The 20,844-nt window shown below is 37.5% G+C and overlaps 1 protein-coding gene across 1 annotated transcript in view; it reads right to left on the reverse strand.

The window, feature by feature from the left end:
• Positions 1-564: 564 nt before the first annotated feature.
• Positions 565-20,844, reverse strand: part of LOC139473766 (cubilin-like) — a 47,495-nt gene continuing 27,215 nt past the window's right edge. The window contains exons 6-15 of the mRNA XM_071256516.1: positions 19,655-19,838; positions 18,460-18,647; positions 17,564-17,596; positions 16,957-17,173; positions 15,485-15,693; positions 14,181-14,354; positions 13,372-13,501; positions 12,346-12,416; positions 11,620-11,733; positions 565-5,388 (exon numbers count right to left, since the gene is read on the reverse strand). Of these exons, the coding sequence (XP_071112617.1) occupies positions 5,135-5,388; positions 11,620-11,733; positions 12,346-12,416; positions 13,372-13,501; positions 14,181-14,354; positions 15,485-15,693; positions 16,957-17,173; positions 17,564-17,596; positions 18,460-18,647; positions 19,655-19,838 (1,574 nt within the window). The 3' untranslated portion in view covers positions 565-5,134. The remainder of the gene's footprint in view (positions 5,389-11,619; positions 11,734-12,345; positions 12,417-13,371; positions 13,502-14,180; positions 14,355-15,484; positions 15,694-16,956; positions 17,174-17,563; positions 17,597-18,459; positions 18,648-19,654; positions 19,839-20,844) is intronic.

Consider the following 20,844-nt stretch of genomic DNA (forward strand, 5'->3'; position numbering starts at 1 on the left):
TGAAATTTGCAGGAAATATGCAGACTTACAAATTCATCAAAATCACAGAATGTACCGGTATATCAGAACGCTTCAAACCCACCAGTTCATGGCCATATATAGATTTGTGTGTTCTGTATAGTATTTGTCATTATTACAAACCTGACTGATGTATATACATGTATCCCAATCTGTAATGTGTGTTAATTGTACATGTATATATATTTGTAATGAATGTTGTACACATGTGATGTATCTGTGCATCTTGTGCTGTACATGTGTCTGTATGTAGATAATGCCACATGTCTTATTGTTCAGCTTCAGGCATAGTCAATCCAAACATTGATTAAATGATAACACAAGATCAAAATGAAACACTTCATTTTTACCACCAACACAAGTCCCATTTGTGTTCCTCCTAATAAACAAGTTGACATCCATATATTCTCTTCCTTATGTGTATCACTTCTAAATGCCTTTCAAAGACTTAAATTAATTGTTTTATAAAACAATACATTCATGGAACAATAATTTTGTCAAATAAATGCCTAATCTATACAAATTAGTCAGGGTGTCTCTGAGACCAATCACATCATGTTAGCCATTCATACAAGACCAAATCTGTAGCCTGCGAGTAATGAAGGTGTGGCCTATGGTTGACTGTGTACCTCAATGCCAATACATGTATGTATGTGTCAGGCAATATCAATTTCACTTGTACCTAAACATTCAGACTTGGACATGGTAGTATTTGTACACAATGATATATCTGTGTGCCTCCATTATCTTCAGATGAATCCTATAAATGCATGGTTATGTGTCTATTACAAACTGGACATGATACCTTCTGTTACAGTGTGTGGCAAGGGCATCTGTATGAGGTGAAGCTGGAGCATTGGGTTGAAATATGACACCATTTAACTGTTAAGTGACATGTACTTTATACATATAAAAAACTGAAGTATAAACATGACTTATGGTTGAAGAATCATACAACTGTTTTCATGTTTAGAAATATTTGAATTCATCATAACACATGTACACTCCTCTGTACAATTGATGGTTAAACTGTACATGTTGTCTGTACACATGGTCTGTACACATGAATAGGAGACATTTGAATCTACACAAGAATGATCATGGACACAATTATCAATATCACAGCTGATCATGCTGTAAGTCAGTTGATCAAGAGAAAGTCAAGACAGTCATGTACAGTCCATGTTGGAACTTCATATTTCATTCACTCAGGATCACTTTAACTACAGATCTCAGTTAACACTTGGGAGGTGTCCAGTATCATTCACTGAAACACACAACTCTCTACAGAACTACATACTCACTATCTTTGAAGCAAAGACTAGACCAAATCTCCAACATAAGTTTGCATTCATATTAAAACTACTGACATCCAATGGCAACATCACAACACTAATGGTCAGAATCTCTTCAAATGACCAAATTTTATGTCATGAACATACATAGAAAACAGAATGTAACTCTAAGTAAACAGAATTAACATATTCTTAGATATAGAAGTAATTGGCTGAGCTATAAAACAGAATCTAGAAATAATTCTACGTTGACCTCACTAAGTACAACCCATATACACAAAAAACAACTTTTCTTGAAGTATTTTTCATATATCTGAACAAATATACAAGATTATTTACAGGATTGAAGCAAGTAATGCCATATGTTACGGATGGATTATTTTGCTACCGATTCTCTCAGAGTGAGTGAGTGAGTATGGTTTTACGCCGCTTTTAGCAATATTCCAGCAATATCACGGCGGGGGACACCAGAAATGGGCTTCACACATTGTACCCATGTCGGGAATCGAACCTGGGTCTTCGGCGTGACGAGCGAACGCTTTAACCACCAGGCTACCCGACCGCCCCCGATTCTCTCAGAACATGACTGACAGCTCAGAGGATACTGTAACAAAGCAATAAGCATACTCCTGTTCTAATATCAGTGTAATGCCAGCTAAACATACCATACACTTTCCGTTGAGCACCACCACTATCTCCCCGACTACATGGAGTAGTTTAAACTCTGGATGAACATAACCAGTATTTGGAGGGGGTGAAGTATGAACAGAAATCAGCTACATTTGTAAAACAAGGTTGACAACTCTCAGAGTGAAGTTACTTCATATCATATCTTTTGTTAGGCCACAATAAATAAATAACCTGATTTGCGTCCACATTTCCTGAGGTTGGGAGATTTTGTTTCTTACAGTTTAGTTTCATTAAAACTGTCTTTCTGGAACAAGCTATAATATAGATTACAGAAGGGGGGCAATGAAGAAAAAATAGATACCATTGATACCAGTATCAAGTAAAGCTGATTTACAGTGGAACAGGGATATATGTATGACCAATAAATCACTCGCATCTTACATTGCTTTGGTATGAAAAGATAAGTTATTGCCAGATATTCTGTTGTTCCATCTGGCAGTGTCATGAAAATACATACAGCATTACCAATCAAGCAACAGAGTTAAAAGCAACAACTGTATATCATCCACCTATGCACAAGTATAACAACAAATACACATGCATTCTCCATCCGATCTGTCAACAGAACAGCTCAATATATTCTCATCCTCAGGACCAACACATCTGTATACTAACACAGACACATGTGAGCTTATTGTACTTGTGGGAGTCTGTCCAATACCCATTGTGTCCAGCATGCCTCACTCACTCGACTGCCAATGTTCCTTAACTGCTGTTTCTTGTGGTTTCTAATATTGAGCAGGCCACATTATATAGCTGAAATATTAACAGTGGCGTGGCCAGGACTCCTCCATACAATCCATGACCAGATGCAGTAATAGGCCGAACTGCATGTGACAATCATACATATGTCAGCCAATCCTTGGCCAGAAGCAGTAATAGGCCGAACTGCATGTGACAATCATACATATGTCAGCCAATCCTTGGCCAGAAGCAGTAATAGGCCAGACTGCATGTGACAATCATACATATGTCAGCCAATCCTTGGCCAGAAGCTGTAATAGGCCAGACTGCATGTGGCAATCATACATATGTCAGCCAATCTGTGACCAGAAGCTGTAATAGGCCGAACTGCATGTGACAATCATACATATGTCAGCCAATCCTTGGCCAGAAGCTGTAATAGGCCAGACTGCATGTGGCAATCATACATATGTCAGCCAATCTGTGACCAGAAGCTGTAATAGGCCAGACTGCATGTGGCAATCATACATAGGTCAAGCACGGTTCACCTTTTCTTCAGTGCCTTCTTAAAGGGGTACTGCCTATGCATACTGGCCATGATCAACTAAACCCTTTGTACATGTACTCTGACAGCACAACAATAATACTGTTCCCTGTGTACTGTTAATGTACATACACAACATATTTCTACACACCTGCACACACATTACCATGCACTGTTCTAGGCCATACTCCATACACTGGGTCTCTCTTACACATATGCATGTACAAAAAAGTCTGCACACTTGGACATCAATGATCAACTAATACTGTCCAGTGCAATAGTAGGGATATTTTGACTGTACACATTTCTTCTTTACATTTGAAACTGTACATATAAATATGTCAAAACACAATTAACTTCCTCCTGTTAATTGCCAGGTATACAATGTAATCATCTGAATCCTTTGTTGTCTCAACTCAACCACCACAGGAAGTACAGTCACTGAAGGATAACTGTTCCGATGAGTGTGTCGTGGAGGTAATACTTGACGCATGTACTCAGACCTGCAGCATGTACACGAGGTAACTGTTTGGTACCTACCATCATGCAGGGTGACAATACTTCATATTCCTCTTTCCAAAGATCTTTCATCAAGTTACATTTCAAGATCCAACATAGTCATTTCGGTCATATGGTACTGCCATTTAAGGGTTGACTGACTTCGTCGTCTTCATTCGGATGAAGTAGGTAATACATCTGGGACTGACTTCTGTTGCAAGTACATATAATATGCACTAGGTTACTGACGACATACAAATGATCAGTTTCTGGACCAGGTTATCAGTTGTCCTTGAGATGTTCTGAATGTCAAGAGAGTCCATTGTCCTTGAGATGTTCTGAATGTCAAGGGAGTCCAGTACAAGAACAAACTCATGAATAGACCTTTCTTTCACGAGGAGATCATGTGCTTGTCATCATGAGGTTCAGTTCAGTGGACCAAGGGTTATCATAGTACTCAGGTCATTTATCACTTGTAGTCAGGTAAGAACTGTGGGTTTCATCCATTATTGTAGGACAGGATGCATTTCAATAGAATATACAGCCAATCAAGCCATTGATAATTGTTAAATAATCCGTATGTGCATCACAGAGACAACAAGTTTGTCCTACCATAGGGTGAAGTACCGATGAATGTAATAGAGGACATACACATTTATATCAAATGTCCAGGTCTTGTGAAACTATAAGAATGTTCATTCAATATCATGTAGAAGAAGCCGAGATCACAATTAAATAATGAAAGCTAAGGGATGCCAACATACTTGAGGGTTTGGTTGAAACACCATAACCAATGGGGTTGTTGTAATGTAATGAGTGTAGTATAATGTTCCTGATGTCCATGTTGAAGACATTCCACATGGAACCATTCAAATACAAGCTGGCCTTGATACAGTGCAAATTAAGTACATTGGATAGTGCCAAGAAAACGTCAAGGTACTGTCTTTTGTATGAATAAACAACACATATCCAGTATTCTACAAGCACTCTCTTCTAATTTGTACACTGCCAATGAAAGTTTTCTGATTTTCTTTCATTTCATTGGACTGCAAAAGGTACCATGAGCTCTTCAATCAGAAACACATCCTTCTTCCACGGGAGGTGATATCTAGTTCTCCCTTGATCATTTCTTCAGACATGGGATCTCGCTTCTTTGAAGGCTTTCTACAGCATGCCACACAAAGCTTTAGTTGCCCCACAATTATGACTTTAAAATACTGTTCAAGTATACTGTTAATGTGCACAAAGGGGACTCCAAGTATACTGCAATGGTACTGCACAAGTATACTCCAAACATACGCCATCAACTCATACACGGAAGCGGTGGTGCCCAGTTGTACATAATTGCTTGCTGCCTGTGTTTAACATATAATTTGAATCCTATATACACTAGAACGAGCCTCCATCATACCATAGAGACCTTCTGACACCGAGGACTCTCTTGAGTCTTCTCCTCCATGAGGAGTCTGTCTGTTGTGTTGCACCCTGTCGGAGCAGACACATATCTTACTTCTACATGATCATGATCAGGAGGAGTCCTTTCTGAGCGAAATTTCCGTCGGTGGTAAAATCCACATATTAAAAGGATGATACAGAAAAATGAAGATATGGACGTCCCTATGGCTATGTGAAGAATCTGTACCCCGGCTGTAGTTGGACCTGGAATTGACATAGACATTGTTGGTCAGTACTGGCCATGTGATTTCAATATTAATTCAAAGTCAAAATATTATGCACATGAAAAATAATCAAGATTATGCATGACTGAATTGGTCTTTATGTTATCCTGTTAATATAAAATAATATAACATTTTTAACTGGTTTTTATATACTGATTTTCGATAAATAAAAGAAGTATAGAATATGTACAAAGTTATTTGTGTGCAATAAAGGTAACACATTTTATCCTAAATGGTCCAAGTAAAGCCTACGGACCAAAAATGTAAAACCTGTAAGAATGATCATCTGAAATTAGGATGTGAAATCTGTAAATGGAATTTGGGTCTTGCTGAAAACAAAGCCATGCATTAGAACATACTGCATATCTTCCATGACATATGTACCAACCTGCCATGTACCAGCACTACTATTTTCAGTGACAAGGTATTTTATTTTGTGGAAAATTTCATGCCAATTTGATTATGACACTTTGACATTCTGAGCAGAAAACTTAGAATTTAGATCATAACCACCTAGTGAATGCCATAGTCAGCAATATTCAAGCTACATCAAGGCAACATGTAAATAATGAAGTCTGGACCGTCAACATCAGCATAGGGTCCATGCCACCTGGGTACTATGACACATAACCAGTCACAGCCCGAGAACCATCAATTCCAGGTAAGTCTCCTTTCATAACCAGTAATAGGGTGCTGAGATATATTCTAACCTATGTCCTCACAGGTATCATAACCAATTATTTAATCCTCTAAATTTATGTGTGTGTCACTATTAAGAATCTAGTAGTGACTTGTTGGCACATGTGTCATGGTTCGTTCACAATCATGGTTATCATAAGAAGCAAAGGCAGTTAGGTTTACAGGCAGTCCTTTCATTCCAATCACATTCCTGCAGACTGTTGACATCCCCTAAACTACACATGCAGCACTATGATCATCTTCATAATGATGTCAAACTTGTTTAAACAATCCTCATATTTCTCAGTGAATGTGAATGTATATAATATAACAGAAGTGTATTTGACATGAAATAGTTAAGGTTGTGAGATTGTGAATATTTAATGGTGCAGTCAGCCATATCACTTATACAGCCATATCAAAGCAACCAGTTTGAAATCAAGGCTGGACCAGGCAAACCATGTCCAGAGCTTGAGCAACAATCCTCATGTAGTAGGGTTTCAAGTTGGAATCACAATCAGTCAGATGATGGTTCAGTATTGGGCTCTGCCTATGGTGGCTATCTGATCATAATTCTGTTTTATCTTTTTGAAGTCCTTCTGCCTTGGGGGCAAATTGTGAATATACAGGGCATTAACAGACCAGTGCGTGAAGTACTTGTGGCTATATGAAATCAGGACCAGTCACTTGCCCACATTCAGACTACAAGTTAATGTATCGGTGACAATGAACTACTTCAACTGTAGGACAACCTTTGAATCCAATAATATTCAAAAGCTGTTGGGTATTTTCTGTTACTGATGAGGTTTCAATATAATTTAAAACAACAATGAACATGTTAACCATATTGACTGAACACATGTTATTTCAGCATGCAACAACCATGACACAACTCGGAAGCCCAAGGAAGTGGGGCAAACACCATGGTAGTATACTGCTGGCGGAGTCTCCAGCTGTCATTGAGGGAACAATCTACCAGTGTGCTGACAATTGTTGAAATACAGCTCTACTTAGCTGATGCATGACTTAATAATGGAACAGAAACTTTAGTTTGGCTGCTATTTGCTTCACAACATCCACAGTTACCATTAGTTATTGAAGTTATGATCTGGTACAACAAATGTCAAAGGGTGTATTAATTAAGTGACTCTTGGGCTGAAGATAATCTCTTCTGCTCTTCCTAATGAGTAGAATTGTTTGCCTGACTGATGCAGTGTAATTACTATGTATTACGCTGAAGTCAGCAATAGTTTAACTATGTCATGATGGTCTGTAAATACTCAATTCTGGGTAAGTAAGACTATCCAATGAGGTAAAATGACACAATCATCTTGGCTATAAATTGTGACCACTTGACCCTTATTGTGATGTTTGCTCTTGAGATAAGCATGGGATCCTTGGGACCTATTTAAGCCCTGAATGCCCACAAAAGATAATATTGTGAATATATACTAGATATTAGTCTGCTGTTTTTCCTGTATATCAAGTACACAAGTGAAAAAACATCACAGACTGTCATGTTGTCAGATGGTCACATAGATTCCCCTAACAAACTCATTGTATCCTGAGATCAATGAACATTATCAGACTGTTGTTCTTAGGTTCTTTACAGAGAAATACTTGTTTTTCTAACATGTTCTTTGTTTACCGCCTAACATCACATCACAGGTTACTTTCATTGTGTCATTACATTCATGTTCAAAATATCATAGGAATTTCTCTGCTAGATGTAGAAAAACAAATATAATACCAACAAACACCTAACTTAACCTTCCATTCTTCCCATGTATAAAATATTCAAGAATGAGGTAAAACCTGCACAATGCCTATGTATTAGTATTTGAAGTATATTTTTCAACAATTGTCATAATTATGCATTGTTTTTCTTCAGAAAGTTGAGTGTTGAGGAGTTGAACAGGAGGGAGAGCAGGGCAGATAGAGATAAGGTTACATACCATGGGACCCTTCACGGTTCAATATATATACCGTGCCTGATTAATGGAAAACAAAATGCATTGGTGGATTGGCATGCACATGACGTATACACGCTAACGCTGAAGCATATTCCTGTTTCCCTCAGCCACAGCACTGACTGGCATAGTTACGTCCACCCAACTTGCAGCATGTTTTTGTATTGCCTTGTGTCTGGATAACATGTCAAACTGATGACACCATCTTGCACATTTTTGTATTGCATGTCAAACTGATGATATCATTTTGCACATACTGCATCGCAAAAACTTGCACTGCATATCAAAAATTAGATTATTGCATATAGAAAATATGTTGAGGTAACAGCGAGTTTGAAAATATCTATTAGTAATAACTGTTATTTGTTCAAAATGTCAGTAATTAAGTGGTTGACTAATACCTCAAGTTTTATTTATTGAAGACAGGATGGAAGTATTCTTGGAATGAGGATTAGACACTATATTTATATCTCTGGAAGAGGAAGGACACACATAAATTGTGTCTGTTCTGAAGGACCTCTTCATTGCCAACTCTGAGTCACGAATGTAATCTATTCTAAGTTTGAAGAACAATGTTATCATAATCTCTCATCTTAACAAGTGGTTCATGCATAAAACATCCTCTTCATCACATCAAATTACCCATATTTATCATATATTGCTACATAAAGCTCAGACAAAATGTGATTCACATCCAGATGACAATAATGATTAAGAACGATCAATAAATCCCACAAATTCAATTTGTCAAGACATTAAATTTACTTACAATTATGACCTATTCATTACACAAGATGAAATTTTCAAACATTCCAAAACAACCTTACTAGGAATAAAATCACTCGTGCATGACCAATAATACCATTAACTAATCTCCCTAAATTGTCACTGTTTGAGTTTTGTTTTTGAAAGTCCAGATTTGGTGTTGGTGTGACAATACAACTGCAGCTGCCCTGTTGGCTCCTGATGCAAGTATGCCAGTCAGCACTACAGCAGGAAACAGTATGCCCATTCCACCTACCTCAATGTAAAATAAAATGTGTGAGAAAAAAGGAGTGACAAGTCACACTGAACACAATGACGGCGTGGAAACTCAACATTGATGGTGCTCCGCCTATATCCATGGAAGAAAGGAAAATAAAATAATACAAATTGGATAGGAAAATACAAGTGCCCATCAGTTTCAATAATTGCATATGAAAGTATCCTATTAGTTCTTGAACCTCTACCAATGTTGATGCTGTGTCACAATCAGACTATCTTGTCACTCAGTTTCAATTTCCTTAAATGATATGTGAATTTGCTGTTATGTTTATCATATTCAGATTTTCTTTGAGAACATCTCTCAAAACATCCCTCTTTGAAGACCTACAATCTACCAGTGTGTATTGTGGCTTAAGTTGGACCCCATAGGAACTGTAAAGATTTTTCATTAAATTTTGTTTTTTTTAATTAAACAATTCAAAATTTTAAACTGATTTATGCCTACCATTTTTCTGTTCTTTAAACAGTTTACTAAACATATCTGGTTAGGCTTGAAATAATAAAGTAATCTTTTCTCAGGCAATGGCTTTTGAAAATATAGTGTGGGCTGTTGGTGTTTTTTAAATTTTATTTTTGGTAGTTCAAACTCGTATGTAACCAAACAAACAGATGTGTAACCAAATAAACAGTTGTGGGAAAGGGCTTCTCTACATGAATGTAAAATACTGAAATACAGTCGGACTTGGAATATTTAAGGATTTTTAAAAAAAAATTGAAAAATGGAAATAAAAATAAAACATGCGGCACACTTATGATGATGCAGGCGGTGCCTGAGAACCAAGACTATTATTATAGACTTGGTTTCACTCCTCATCACAGACGTACTGCAGTCTGAATTGGACGGAAAACGAGAGGTGAGACTTTATTACCCAAATATGCATTAAAACAACAACGCCCCTGCCCGCCCACTGCTACCCTGTGCCTATATGGTCGACATCAATCAGAAGAATGATCAATGCACATAGTCGATGTCAAGATAATTACTAACAATATTCAGTTATTTCAGTTGATATTACAATTACTTTTGTCCTGTAGTATAATATTTAATGGCTACTTTCCAGCCTACTTTAACACAAAGGTGAGGACACAGTCAATAGAAGTACTGACAGGACAACTGGTAAATCAGCTGTTCAGTATCAGCACCCACTGTTTGATAATTTAAATTATGTATTATGAAGTGAAATTTTTGCCAACATTTTCTGATTGTGCACTTCTATTTTCATCCCCAAATTAAACAAAAACTGAATATTCTGAGCCGAACAACACAATTTGCATAACCAGCTGAAACAAAGAAGACAAGGTGAGCATCCAATGTACCCTGTGCAACACAGCAGTGCTCCCTATATGTACAGGAACACACACTAGCAGTGGTGAAGCAGATGCTGCTCAAAGATGATTCCCTACTTTCAAATTACAAAACATAAAAAGATCTTGTGTCACAAAACAACATAACATATATGCAATTGTAACTGTCTTAACAGGACAACTTAGGACAAAGATCAAATAACAGTTGACTAAAACCAGGGTCTTCTCCAATGAATGAAAACAGACGAAGTGAAAGGGTTAAAGTCACAGTCACGAAAACATGACATTCCAAAACAAAACCCATAAATCCTGTCTGCTAGTCCAGGTGTATGTTTCAGTATGGACAGGCTATAACATTGTTTATATGCCAAGCAGAGTAGCAACATAGTCACTGTTTTTTACTGATCTATTCATATGGTTCTTTCATCACAAGTTTTTCCTAACAGATATTGGAATCTTTTTCAGGAGATGAAAGAGACTGATTGTTTTCTGGTGTCAATATTGCCTCAATATTGTAGCATTTCTTATTTTATTTTCTTCAGAGTCAAATTGGGCAAAAAAATTCTATTCTTCTAAAGAAGACATACCTTCATATCAAAATAACAAAGAGTGGTATATTGCTTTGATCTCTGCGTTTTGTCTGAACACTTATACCTGTACTTGAATACACAGTGAATTTTAAGGTTTTGTTTCTGAAATCTTCAGTCTTGGTGTACAAAAATGATCCAATGGTGGTATAGTTACTGTCAAATGTGACCTCCTATGTTAAGATCACAGACCTTTTTTACCTTTGCAGCTTACCAGAGCACATTATACAGTATTAATACATGTGCAAATGTCACTCTAACATACAGTGCACTGTGTGTCTAGTTAGTCATGAATGCATCCATTGGCATACATCCAGAATGGATCGCACAAATGCATCAAACTGATCAGATCCCTGCGTGCACATTTCCATGTGCACTGATGTATCTACACCAGGCGGTCAGCAGCATGATACTGACTGTTCAATCCTTTCTAAGTTTGTACAAATAGCACCTAAGAATCAAAATAAGTCTATGTGTGGATAACAAACCAACTATCACGTGTCTCTACCATGATGGCTACAGCTACTCTGCTCCAAAATCATTTCTCACATAATGTACTCTCCCACAACTTGGTTGCAATGAGATACTCAGTTCATGGTGGAAGGGAGACAACTCTGTCCAACTTACATTCGGCTGTCTCGTCTGACTCATCACCTCGGCCACAGTTGGGTAATTCATTGCACTTCAATTCAGACGATATGCAATAGTTGTTTTTAGCACACTTAAAACCAAAGCAGGTATCTGAAACAGAGTATATAAAAGATTCACATCTGAACATAGAAAGTTGACAATATTATACATATCCTTGTGGATCTGGCATCACTTTTCACATACAAGGGCATCAAAAGGTGTTGTGATTTAGCTTGAGGAAGTGTGTGGGGAAAAAGCTTCGACATGTTGGCATATTCAGACACTAATTTGTTTTCAGAAGCTTCCATCATCACAAATATTTGTACAGCACCGATTGTGACATCATCATATTCCTTGTACATATATTTATTATATATGTGTTATGTATGTTTCACTGAACCCTTCACCATAATGGACGGAAAACCTGATTGCAAAAATATCTCTACTCAACACAAGCCTAAACTATCAAAATAATGTTTCAAAATACTGATAAATATATATATACATGTGTATCGTTACATCTGTAGTGCAAGCAGATCTAGTTGCTGGGCCATAATGCCCAAAGTTATACTGATGCCCATTACAATAACAACTGCATAGCAGTCTACAGATCTAGAGTTACATCTTCTATCAACTGCCCTGGGGAATGACACTTTAACTCACAACTGAACTAATTCTCAGCAGGAAACAATTGTTTCACAAACATGTTATGTCAACACTTACCATCTTCATTGACTTCTGTCCATGATAACTTGAATCCTTTACCACCAAGTGACCGAAGTGATGTCACAAATCTGGAACAGATTAAGTCCAGGTGAACTTTTTGTCAATCAAATACATGTATAGGTATCAGAATGAGAGATTGTTATACAGCAAGTGTGTCGTACTGATTTTATGAAAAGTGTCAGAATCCTTATATTTCCTGAGCAAGAGCAAGGGTAATGCATGAATTTTTACACAAGTTTAATAAAATCAGTGTAACACACATGAGTGTAATTTCATTATTGTTTATTATTTCTTCCTTCTTTTGAACTCCTCTTTAGAGCAAAGCACTGATCATGACCGTCATCTAAGAAAACCACAATTATCGCATGACATCAACAATCTTCACCTACGACATCATTTCCAGTGTGAAGTCACTCCAACATTCCGAAACAATACACTGGTGTGCGTGAAGTGTTTTTTCTAACCCTATGGGTGATAAACAACAATATGTAATCATACTTTGTGCAGTGATTCTAAGCAAATCAAACTGAATGAAATAACACATAGAAAAGATGCTGTAAAATGCATGTAACTGAGTTAAACACTACTTTGAACCGTATTCAGTCATATGGTAGCTAAATGTGCAGACAAGCCCAACATGGTACATAAAGTAAACCAATACAACTAGACATGGGTATTGTGATGACAAACCAAGGATCATAATCACTTCTGGGTTTTCAACGCATATCAGTTGATCCTGGCACAGCTAAGGGACATAACTCAATAGTGACCCTGCAATTCACTCTTGAGTTGTATCCCTTAGCTGTGCCAGGATCTACTGATATGCATTGAAAAGCCATATGTAAATACCATATGTACCTGCCACATTAAGTGCCTATACTTGAGTTTAAGGGTGTCCAGTTATAAGACAGAGAAATAAAGACTCACACCCAAAGCCGGAATCTGGTCTTCCTCGATACCTACACAATCCTGGTTATACATTAACTCTATTATCAAAAGTGAAGTAAAAGCTTGATCCCTTACGTTATTCTAAAAGTGTCCCCCGAAGAGAGGAAAGCTATATTAGTGCCCATCTGGCCACACAGCACCTCGGCAGGCTGCACAGAGTTGATATCACTGTATATTCTCATCACAGAATTCTGGCAGCCCGTTTCTGAAACATAAAGGGTTAATCTTCTGCATTTGTTATGAAGGAGCTTCCTTCCACAAGAATCAATTTTCTATCTGAGCAAAACTTGTTGAAGTAGATAAGTGAGTGAGAAAGTATGGTTTTATGATGCAGCTTTTAGCAATATGCGGGAATAATACACACTATTTGACAGGTTTTGGTTTGTTGTTTAATGCCGCACTCAGCAATATTCCAGCTATATGACTGCGGTCGGTAAATAATCGAGTCTGGACCAGACAATCCAGTGTTTGACATCATGAGCATCGATCCACGCAATTGGGATATGATGACATGCATCAACCATGTCTGTGAGCCTGACCACCCGATCTCGTTAGTTGCCTCTTTCCACAAGCATAGTCACCTTTTACAGCAAGAATGGGTTACTGAAGACCTATTCTACCAGATTTTACAGGTACACAAATTCAGAGGATTCAGAGAAGATGTTGAAAATCTAGTTAAACTGGACAAATGGGGTACATGAAGATCAAAAGGGGAGAGCAGGATAGTAAAATTCAAATACTTGTACACAAAAAACATTTTTTACTGCATACAAAATATCAAATATCCTAATGATACATGTAAACATGTTTGACGAGTGGGCAAAAACTCCATTTCCAGTATGATTGATGTGTTCATAAAGAATGGACAATTCAGGTATACTTACGGTCCATCTTTCCTTCTAACACGAAGGTAGCTGTTTCTAGGAGTATTTTATTTGTGGGTTTACTGGCTCTAATCGTCCACTGACAAAACGTCTTTGCCTTGTATTTTCGAGGATAGTCAGGACTTTTTATTATTCCTCCCGATCCCTGACTGTTTATTACATGCTTTCCACATTCTGAAACAGGACAATTGATAGGTAACAGAAAACAGCAGGCACCAATAGAAGCCTTAATGTGTGTGTGTGTGTTGAGTGTGTGTGTATTTGTGTGTGTGTGTTACATGCTTTCCACATTCTGAAATAGGACAATTGATAGGTAACAGAAAACAGCAGGCACCAATAGAAGCCTTAATGTGTGTGTGTGTGTGTGTGTGTGTGTGTGTGTGTTACATGCTTTCCACATTCTGAAATAGGACAATTGATAGGTAACAGAAAACAGCAGGCCCCAATAGAAGCCTTAAAGTATGTGTGTGTGTGTGTGTGTGCGTGTGTGTGTGTGTGTGTGTTACATGCTTTCCACATTCTGAAACAACAGGACAATTTATAGGTAACAGAAAACAGCAGCCACCAATAGAAGCCTTAATGTGTGTGTGTTGTGTGAGTGTTGAAAGTGTGTGTTGTATGTGTGTGTTATGTTTTGTGCGTATTGTGTATGTGTGTATTGTGTTATGTGTAATGTGTGTGTTTCATGTGTATGTTGTTCATGTGTATGCGTGGTGTGTATTATGTTGTGTGTAATGTGTGTGTGTTGCATGTGTATGCTGTTTATGTGTTGTGTTGTATGTGTGTGTTGTGTGTATTGTGTGTAAAATTCTCTTCCCAGAAGCAAATAACAATTCATGCAATCCCCGAGTCCAAGGGTCAAGGTTATAAGTATTGTCTGAAGTTGATATTGCTGATGAGCATTGAAAGTTAAAGACTTGAAAGTCCAAAGTACACCTTATCAGAAAGTATATTACTCAAAATAAAACAAGGATCACCTGATTATTTCATGTTACTTCAGTTCATCGGTCAGGATGGCATGACAGATGAACTATAGTCACATGAAAGAATCGAGTTTTTTTAGTTGTACAGTAAAATAAGTTTATAACTAACTCACTTATAACGGACTGACGGATATTACAAACTTAATTCTTGGTCCCAGCCATGTGCTGTATTGATGTTGCATATATGCTTATAACGAATTGCGGTTTTAACAAACTAAAATTAGTGGTCAATTTGAGTTTGTTATAACCATAGTTTACTGCAGATATAATGATTCATTCATCTGACAATCAGTTCAGTGTGATGCATGTGTATGAACCTACTTCCATATATCTCCTCCTTTGTTTGGAAGTAGTATCTGGCCTTGAAGCCCATCTTGGTAATGGATTTGTTGGAATGGAAGACAATCTTCACCACCCTTGATGACGTAAAAGGGCCAGGAGCTATTGTGCCACAATGCCTCTCCACAAGGGAGAAGTTATTTTTGGTATATCCCTCTTCCAGAATCTCCAGGTAGTCTCTTCCCAGGCACCTGTAATGTATGAAAGCAAGACATTCAGTCTGTGGCTTCAAGTGATGCTACTGTATTGGGGTAAACTTCAATTTGCCAGTATCCTCATCTCATCAGGAGGAAATGAAGTTTGTGGCTTAAAGAGATGCTACTGTATTTGGGTAAACTTAAAAGCTTTCAAGTGCCAGTATCCTTATCACATCACTTTATTATTGCCAAAGGGTCAAGAGCTAAGGGACCAAGGTGACAGAAGTTGATATACAGAGATGCATACCTTAGCTGCCAGGATCACTTTCACCCTATCAAAGAACATTTTCACCCTATCAAAGAACACTTTCACCCTATCAAAGAACACTTTCACCCTATCAAGGAACACTTTCACCCTATCAAGGAACACTTTCACCCTATCAAAGAACACTTTCACCTTATCAAAGAACACTTTCACCCTATCAAAGGACACTTTCACCCTCTCAAAGAACACTTTCACCCTATCAAAGAACACTTTCACCCTATCATCCCAAAATAAGATTTTCATTACTTCACAAATCTGGTAAATCTTAAAATTTGTTATCAGTTGTTTGAAGTTATCAGGTAACTTTTAATACATTTTTACATTTGAAGCATTTATTTCACTTGAAAGACAATTTTATCCATGAGATCACTTAAGAAACCAGATCGGAGAGATACTTTTACTCATGTTTTTATTTCACTTGCAAGATAATTATTTTTATGAGATGACTAAAAAACCCAGACCTGACTGTTTTGGAAAATAATTTGTAAACCAAGTAATTAAAACATATAAAAAATAGTACAATGGCACTGTAGCTCACTTGGATATGTAGTCAGCAGTTTGAGGACTAACAATAAACTTTAATGATTTGAACAAAATATGATGTCACCATCATGAGAAACATATATGCCAAGTTCAACTCCCTGAGTCTTACTATTTCAGGAGAAGACATTTTCAGAGCAAAATGTGGATTTTGTGAGCACGAGCCATGTTGTAAGTAAACGGAACTTGTGTACTGAATCCCACAACAACTAAACAAAGTCCAAATTTCATTCAAAATTGGCGCTCATAAATAGGTTTTACAAAATGTCTGCCTCCATGGCAGCCAAATTGAAAATCAGATTTGAACCTTTGAACAAATTGGGGGTGTCATGGCTGGTACAAACAAGTATGTGAAGTTTCAGCTTCACTGGTTCAGATGACAAACAAACAGGTCATGACTTTCAGTCAGGTGAACAAGATGACAAAGGGACAGGGTTAGTTGGTTCACACACCCCAGCTGGTTCGGTTGTCTTGCATCTAGATCAAATGTATCGAATGATATCAGAACGAAGACGTCATGGCCAGGGCGGAAGATGTATTCACAGGTGAGATCGGTCGGGTAGTTGCCAGGGTGACGTGGTGTATTGAATGTCCCAGACTGGCCACTGGTGTCATCATACAAGAACTTGCACTGGCCTTCTGAGATGGGAGTCCCTGGGATTGCATAATCTGGAACAAACAGAAGAAATTATTCTGAAGATGACAACTACTTTGAGAAGACAGTTTTTACACTGGATGAAAATGTGTCGTGTTAGTTTTAAAGGTGAGTTTTAAAGGTGAGCAAATTAATTGTGTACTTACTATTTTTTATCCATGGCAATAAGGTATCTATTCTGAATGATTGAACATGTTTGAAATAGTTCATGTGGTGATTAGAGACAGACTTCGTCAAATTTTCTACAGTGTTTACTACAGGTGGATAAGGAGGGGAATGTGTGCCTCCTTTTTGAATTCCTGGTAGCAAATACATAACACTAGAGGATTGAGTAAAAGATGAAAGGTTTGTATTTGTTATTTATAGCTGCAGAATTAACAGATTGGACCAGAGTGTAGACTGACCCTCTGAGATCTGGGTCCCTGGGATTGAATAATCTGGAATAAAAAGAAGAAATTATTCTGAAGATGACAACTAATTGTTAATTACACTGAAAGTAGAGAAGTCTACAGTCAACCCTTGTTTAGTCCACTTGATCTCCATAACAGAAATACAGAAAACTACATACTGTTGTTTGGTGCTGATATAATCTGGAAGTATTCAAGAATACTATAGATACACTAACTGTCCCTGAATCACACCATGGAGACAGAATGATGGTTTAACTAGATCACTTCTAACTGGATCGACTTGATCAACCTAACACACAAATTGTGAACTGGAATTTAACTGAAATATGATTGAATGAAGAGATGTGAAATTCAGCTCGTTTTTCAGCATGCAAAAGGTATTCATAACAGTCATCTATTTGATCACTGACATGTTGTTTGTGATAGGAAAGTTGGAATACTGATCAGGAAGTACATGTGGATGAGTATATCTACAATTGAATTGACCCTTGAATTGCAACACAACAAGGGTTGACTGTATGGCATTTGCCAAGAGGCATGTCATGTAGGCATTGAACATGCAACATCACATTTCCAAGTTTTTATATTTACTTATTTCTATTTGGTACAATACAAATCTTCAATAAATTGTTCAGCTCAGCTAATACTTCTGTCATGAAAAAACTAGTACAAACCTGATTCCATCTTATTCAATCCTCTTATGTTAAGTATTAAATATCTTAAATAAAGATACTGAACATATCTGGCCCTAAGCACTACCATTCAAACAACCATATTCCAAACATGTTCAATCCTTCCAACAGATACCTGGACTCACATGGATAAACATGTCAATGGATTTGCAGAAAGAAAGTCTTGTCAGTAGGTGTCTCCTACACTAGATTGCCTACCTGTAATAAACTTGTACTTGGACATGAAGCGCCCGCCTTGGACGGCCCCTCGAGTGTCCAGGGTCAGGACTAGACGGGGACCTTGACTCGTCAGAGGTGGGGGTCGCAGTGTCCCGCAGAATTTCTCCTTCACAGTTCCATCCTTCAGGCGACTATCCTCATTCAGACCAACATATCCAAGTGCACAACTGAAACATTATTTACATATAGTCCAATGTATTGTCATAAGAATAACATTGTGCATGTGTATGGAGTGAGTGAATGAATGTTGATTTGCAGTCATAATCGTCCAGATATATCCCACCAGTCTAAAGTCTGCACTGTGCAGACCAGATTTGACTATAGGAGCAATAATCCAGATATATTCCTCCAGTCTACAGTCTGTACCATGCAGACCAGACAACACCAGCAATAATCCAGACAACACCAGCAACAATCCAGATATATTCAGCTAGTCTATAGTCTGTAGCATGCAGACCAGACACCAGCAATAATCCAGATAGATCCTTCCAGTCTATAGTCTGTACCATGCAGACCAGACAACACCAGCAATAATCCAGATAGATCCCTCCAGTCTATTGTCTGTACCATCCAAACTACACCAGCAATAATCCATATATATCCCACACATCTATTGGCATTACATGACACACAGTCAGTCAGCTTGCACATTGTGACCACCCAACAATCATTGGTTGAATCTTGTGATAAGCTTAATTGGGGTACTGGTGACCTATTGCAGAATTCTGCCAAGCCTCAAATGTACACCATAAACATATCTTGCTCATATGCTTTCCAAAACTTCTGACTACACATCCAGGTGAGTTACATTGCTCACATTGCTACAGTGACAATATATTTTTTTCTATTACTATGATCACAAACTTCTGAAAATGTGTAAAGAAATAAAACAAACATCTGTAAAAAATATACCATTCTGTTTCAACTGAAAACATAAAATGACACATCTTAGCCATCTGACACTGTTGCAAAGAGTGATAAGGTCAGAACAACTAAAGAAATATAACATGAGATTTTGAAGGAAAACTGTTTCAATATTTGTAGTATGTCTTAATAGATAATAGATATCCAATAGAACCTAACAGATGATTTGTGCACTGCGTCACTGGTGTCTTCTCTACTCGTCCACTACAGGTATCAATCAAACAACAAACCTTGCATGTCCACAACTTACTAAGGCATATTCCCTGGTATGTCGAAGTCGAAGAATAATATCCTAGCTTTCTCCAGATGCTGTCTGTCCATAAGGCCATCCAGGTAGTACCGACAGGTGATGTTTTGAGGGAAGGAGGCCGGATAATTGGGGGACTTTATTGTGCCATTGGTCTCTTGCTTACTCATTATTCGTTGGTCACATTCTGCAATGATATAAAAAACAAGACATATGAATGTAGTCATGGCAACAGCAGTGGCGCCTTAGACTAAAAATATAGTCTCCGAAATGAAAAGACTGAAAGTTGTTTTTTCTTCAAATTGTTTAAAAATTTATAACAGAAAGGAGCCAAGAGAATCTTTCACATTCTGAAACTGAAGAAATCAAGACTTGCATATTTTTGCTTTGGGGTCAGAGAGACTAGCTGTACCTATACTTTAATATGCTACAGTATTTCTAAGAGAAGACATGCTCACCAAAATTATATTTTCATCAATTTTGTCATTATCTTCTGAATGTCACCAACACATTATCAATGAAAGGTACACCCAAGCCCTCATATACTTTGTCTACATCAGACAGTATCTCATGTCTGCTTTCAGAACCAATTGCTTTTAGCTGAGCTACTTTGAGTTCAATAGGTCACACAAAATTGTGATTTTAATACTATTTCTGATGTGAAAAAGATTAATACTTGATGTTTAGCTACAAACCTCTTGATGTTTCTATTAACTTCTCGTTCTTTCCACTTACATTATATCAATATTTCCAAAGAGGAAATAACCTAAATTTGTTAGTCTAGTAACTTGTGTCATAATTCATGAAACATAAGTTCTTTTCGAAACCCATGTCTCATGTATCCCACAACTACTTAAGTTAATGTGTCCTTAACTAGTCATCTTTGGACATATTATGTTCTCTGTAAGGGGCGGTATTACTATAGTCGCAGCAGTAAGACAATCTTAACTCCCATACTTTAACACAGACTTACAATAGTCGTAGCACTAAGACAATCTCAACTCCCATACTTTAACACAGGCTTACAATAGTCGCAGCACTAAGACAATCTCAACTCCCATACTTTAACACAGGCTTACTATAGTCGCAGCACTAAGACAATCTCAACTCCCATACTTTAACACAGGCTTACTATAGTCGTAGCACTAAGACAATCTTAACTCCCATACTTTAACACAGACTTACAATAGTCG

Source organism: Haliotis cracherodii, unplaced genomic scaffold, assembly GCF_022045235.1.
Source record: "Haliotis cracherodii isolate W230 unplaced genomic scaffold, xgHalCrac1.p SCAF_3, whole genome shotgun sequence".
NCBI classification, from domain to species: Eukaryota; Metazoa; Mollusca; class Gastropoda; order Lepetellida; family Haliotidae; genus Haliotis; species Haliotis cracherodii.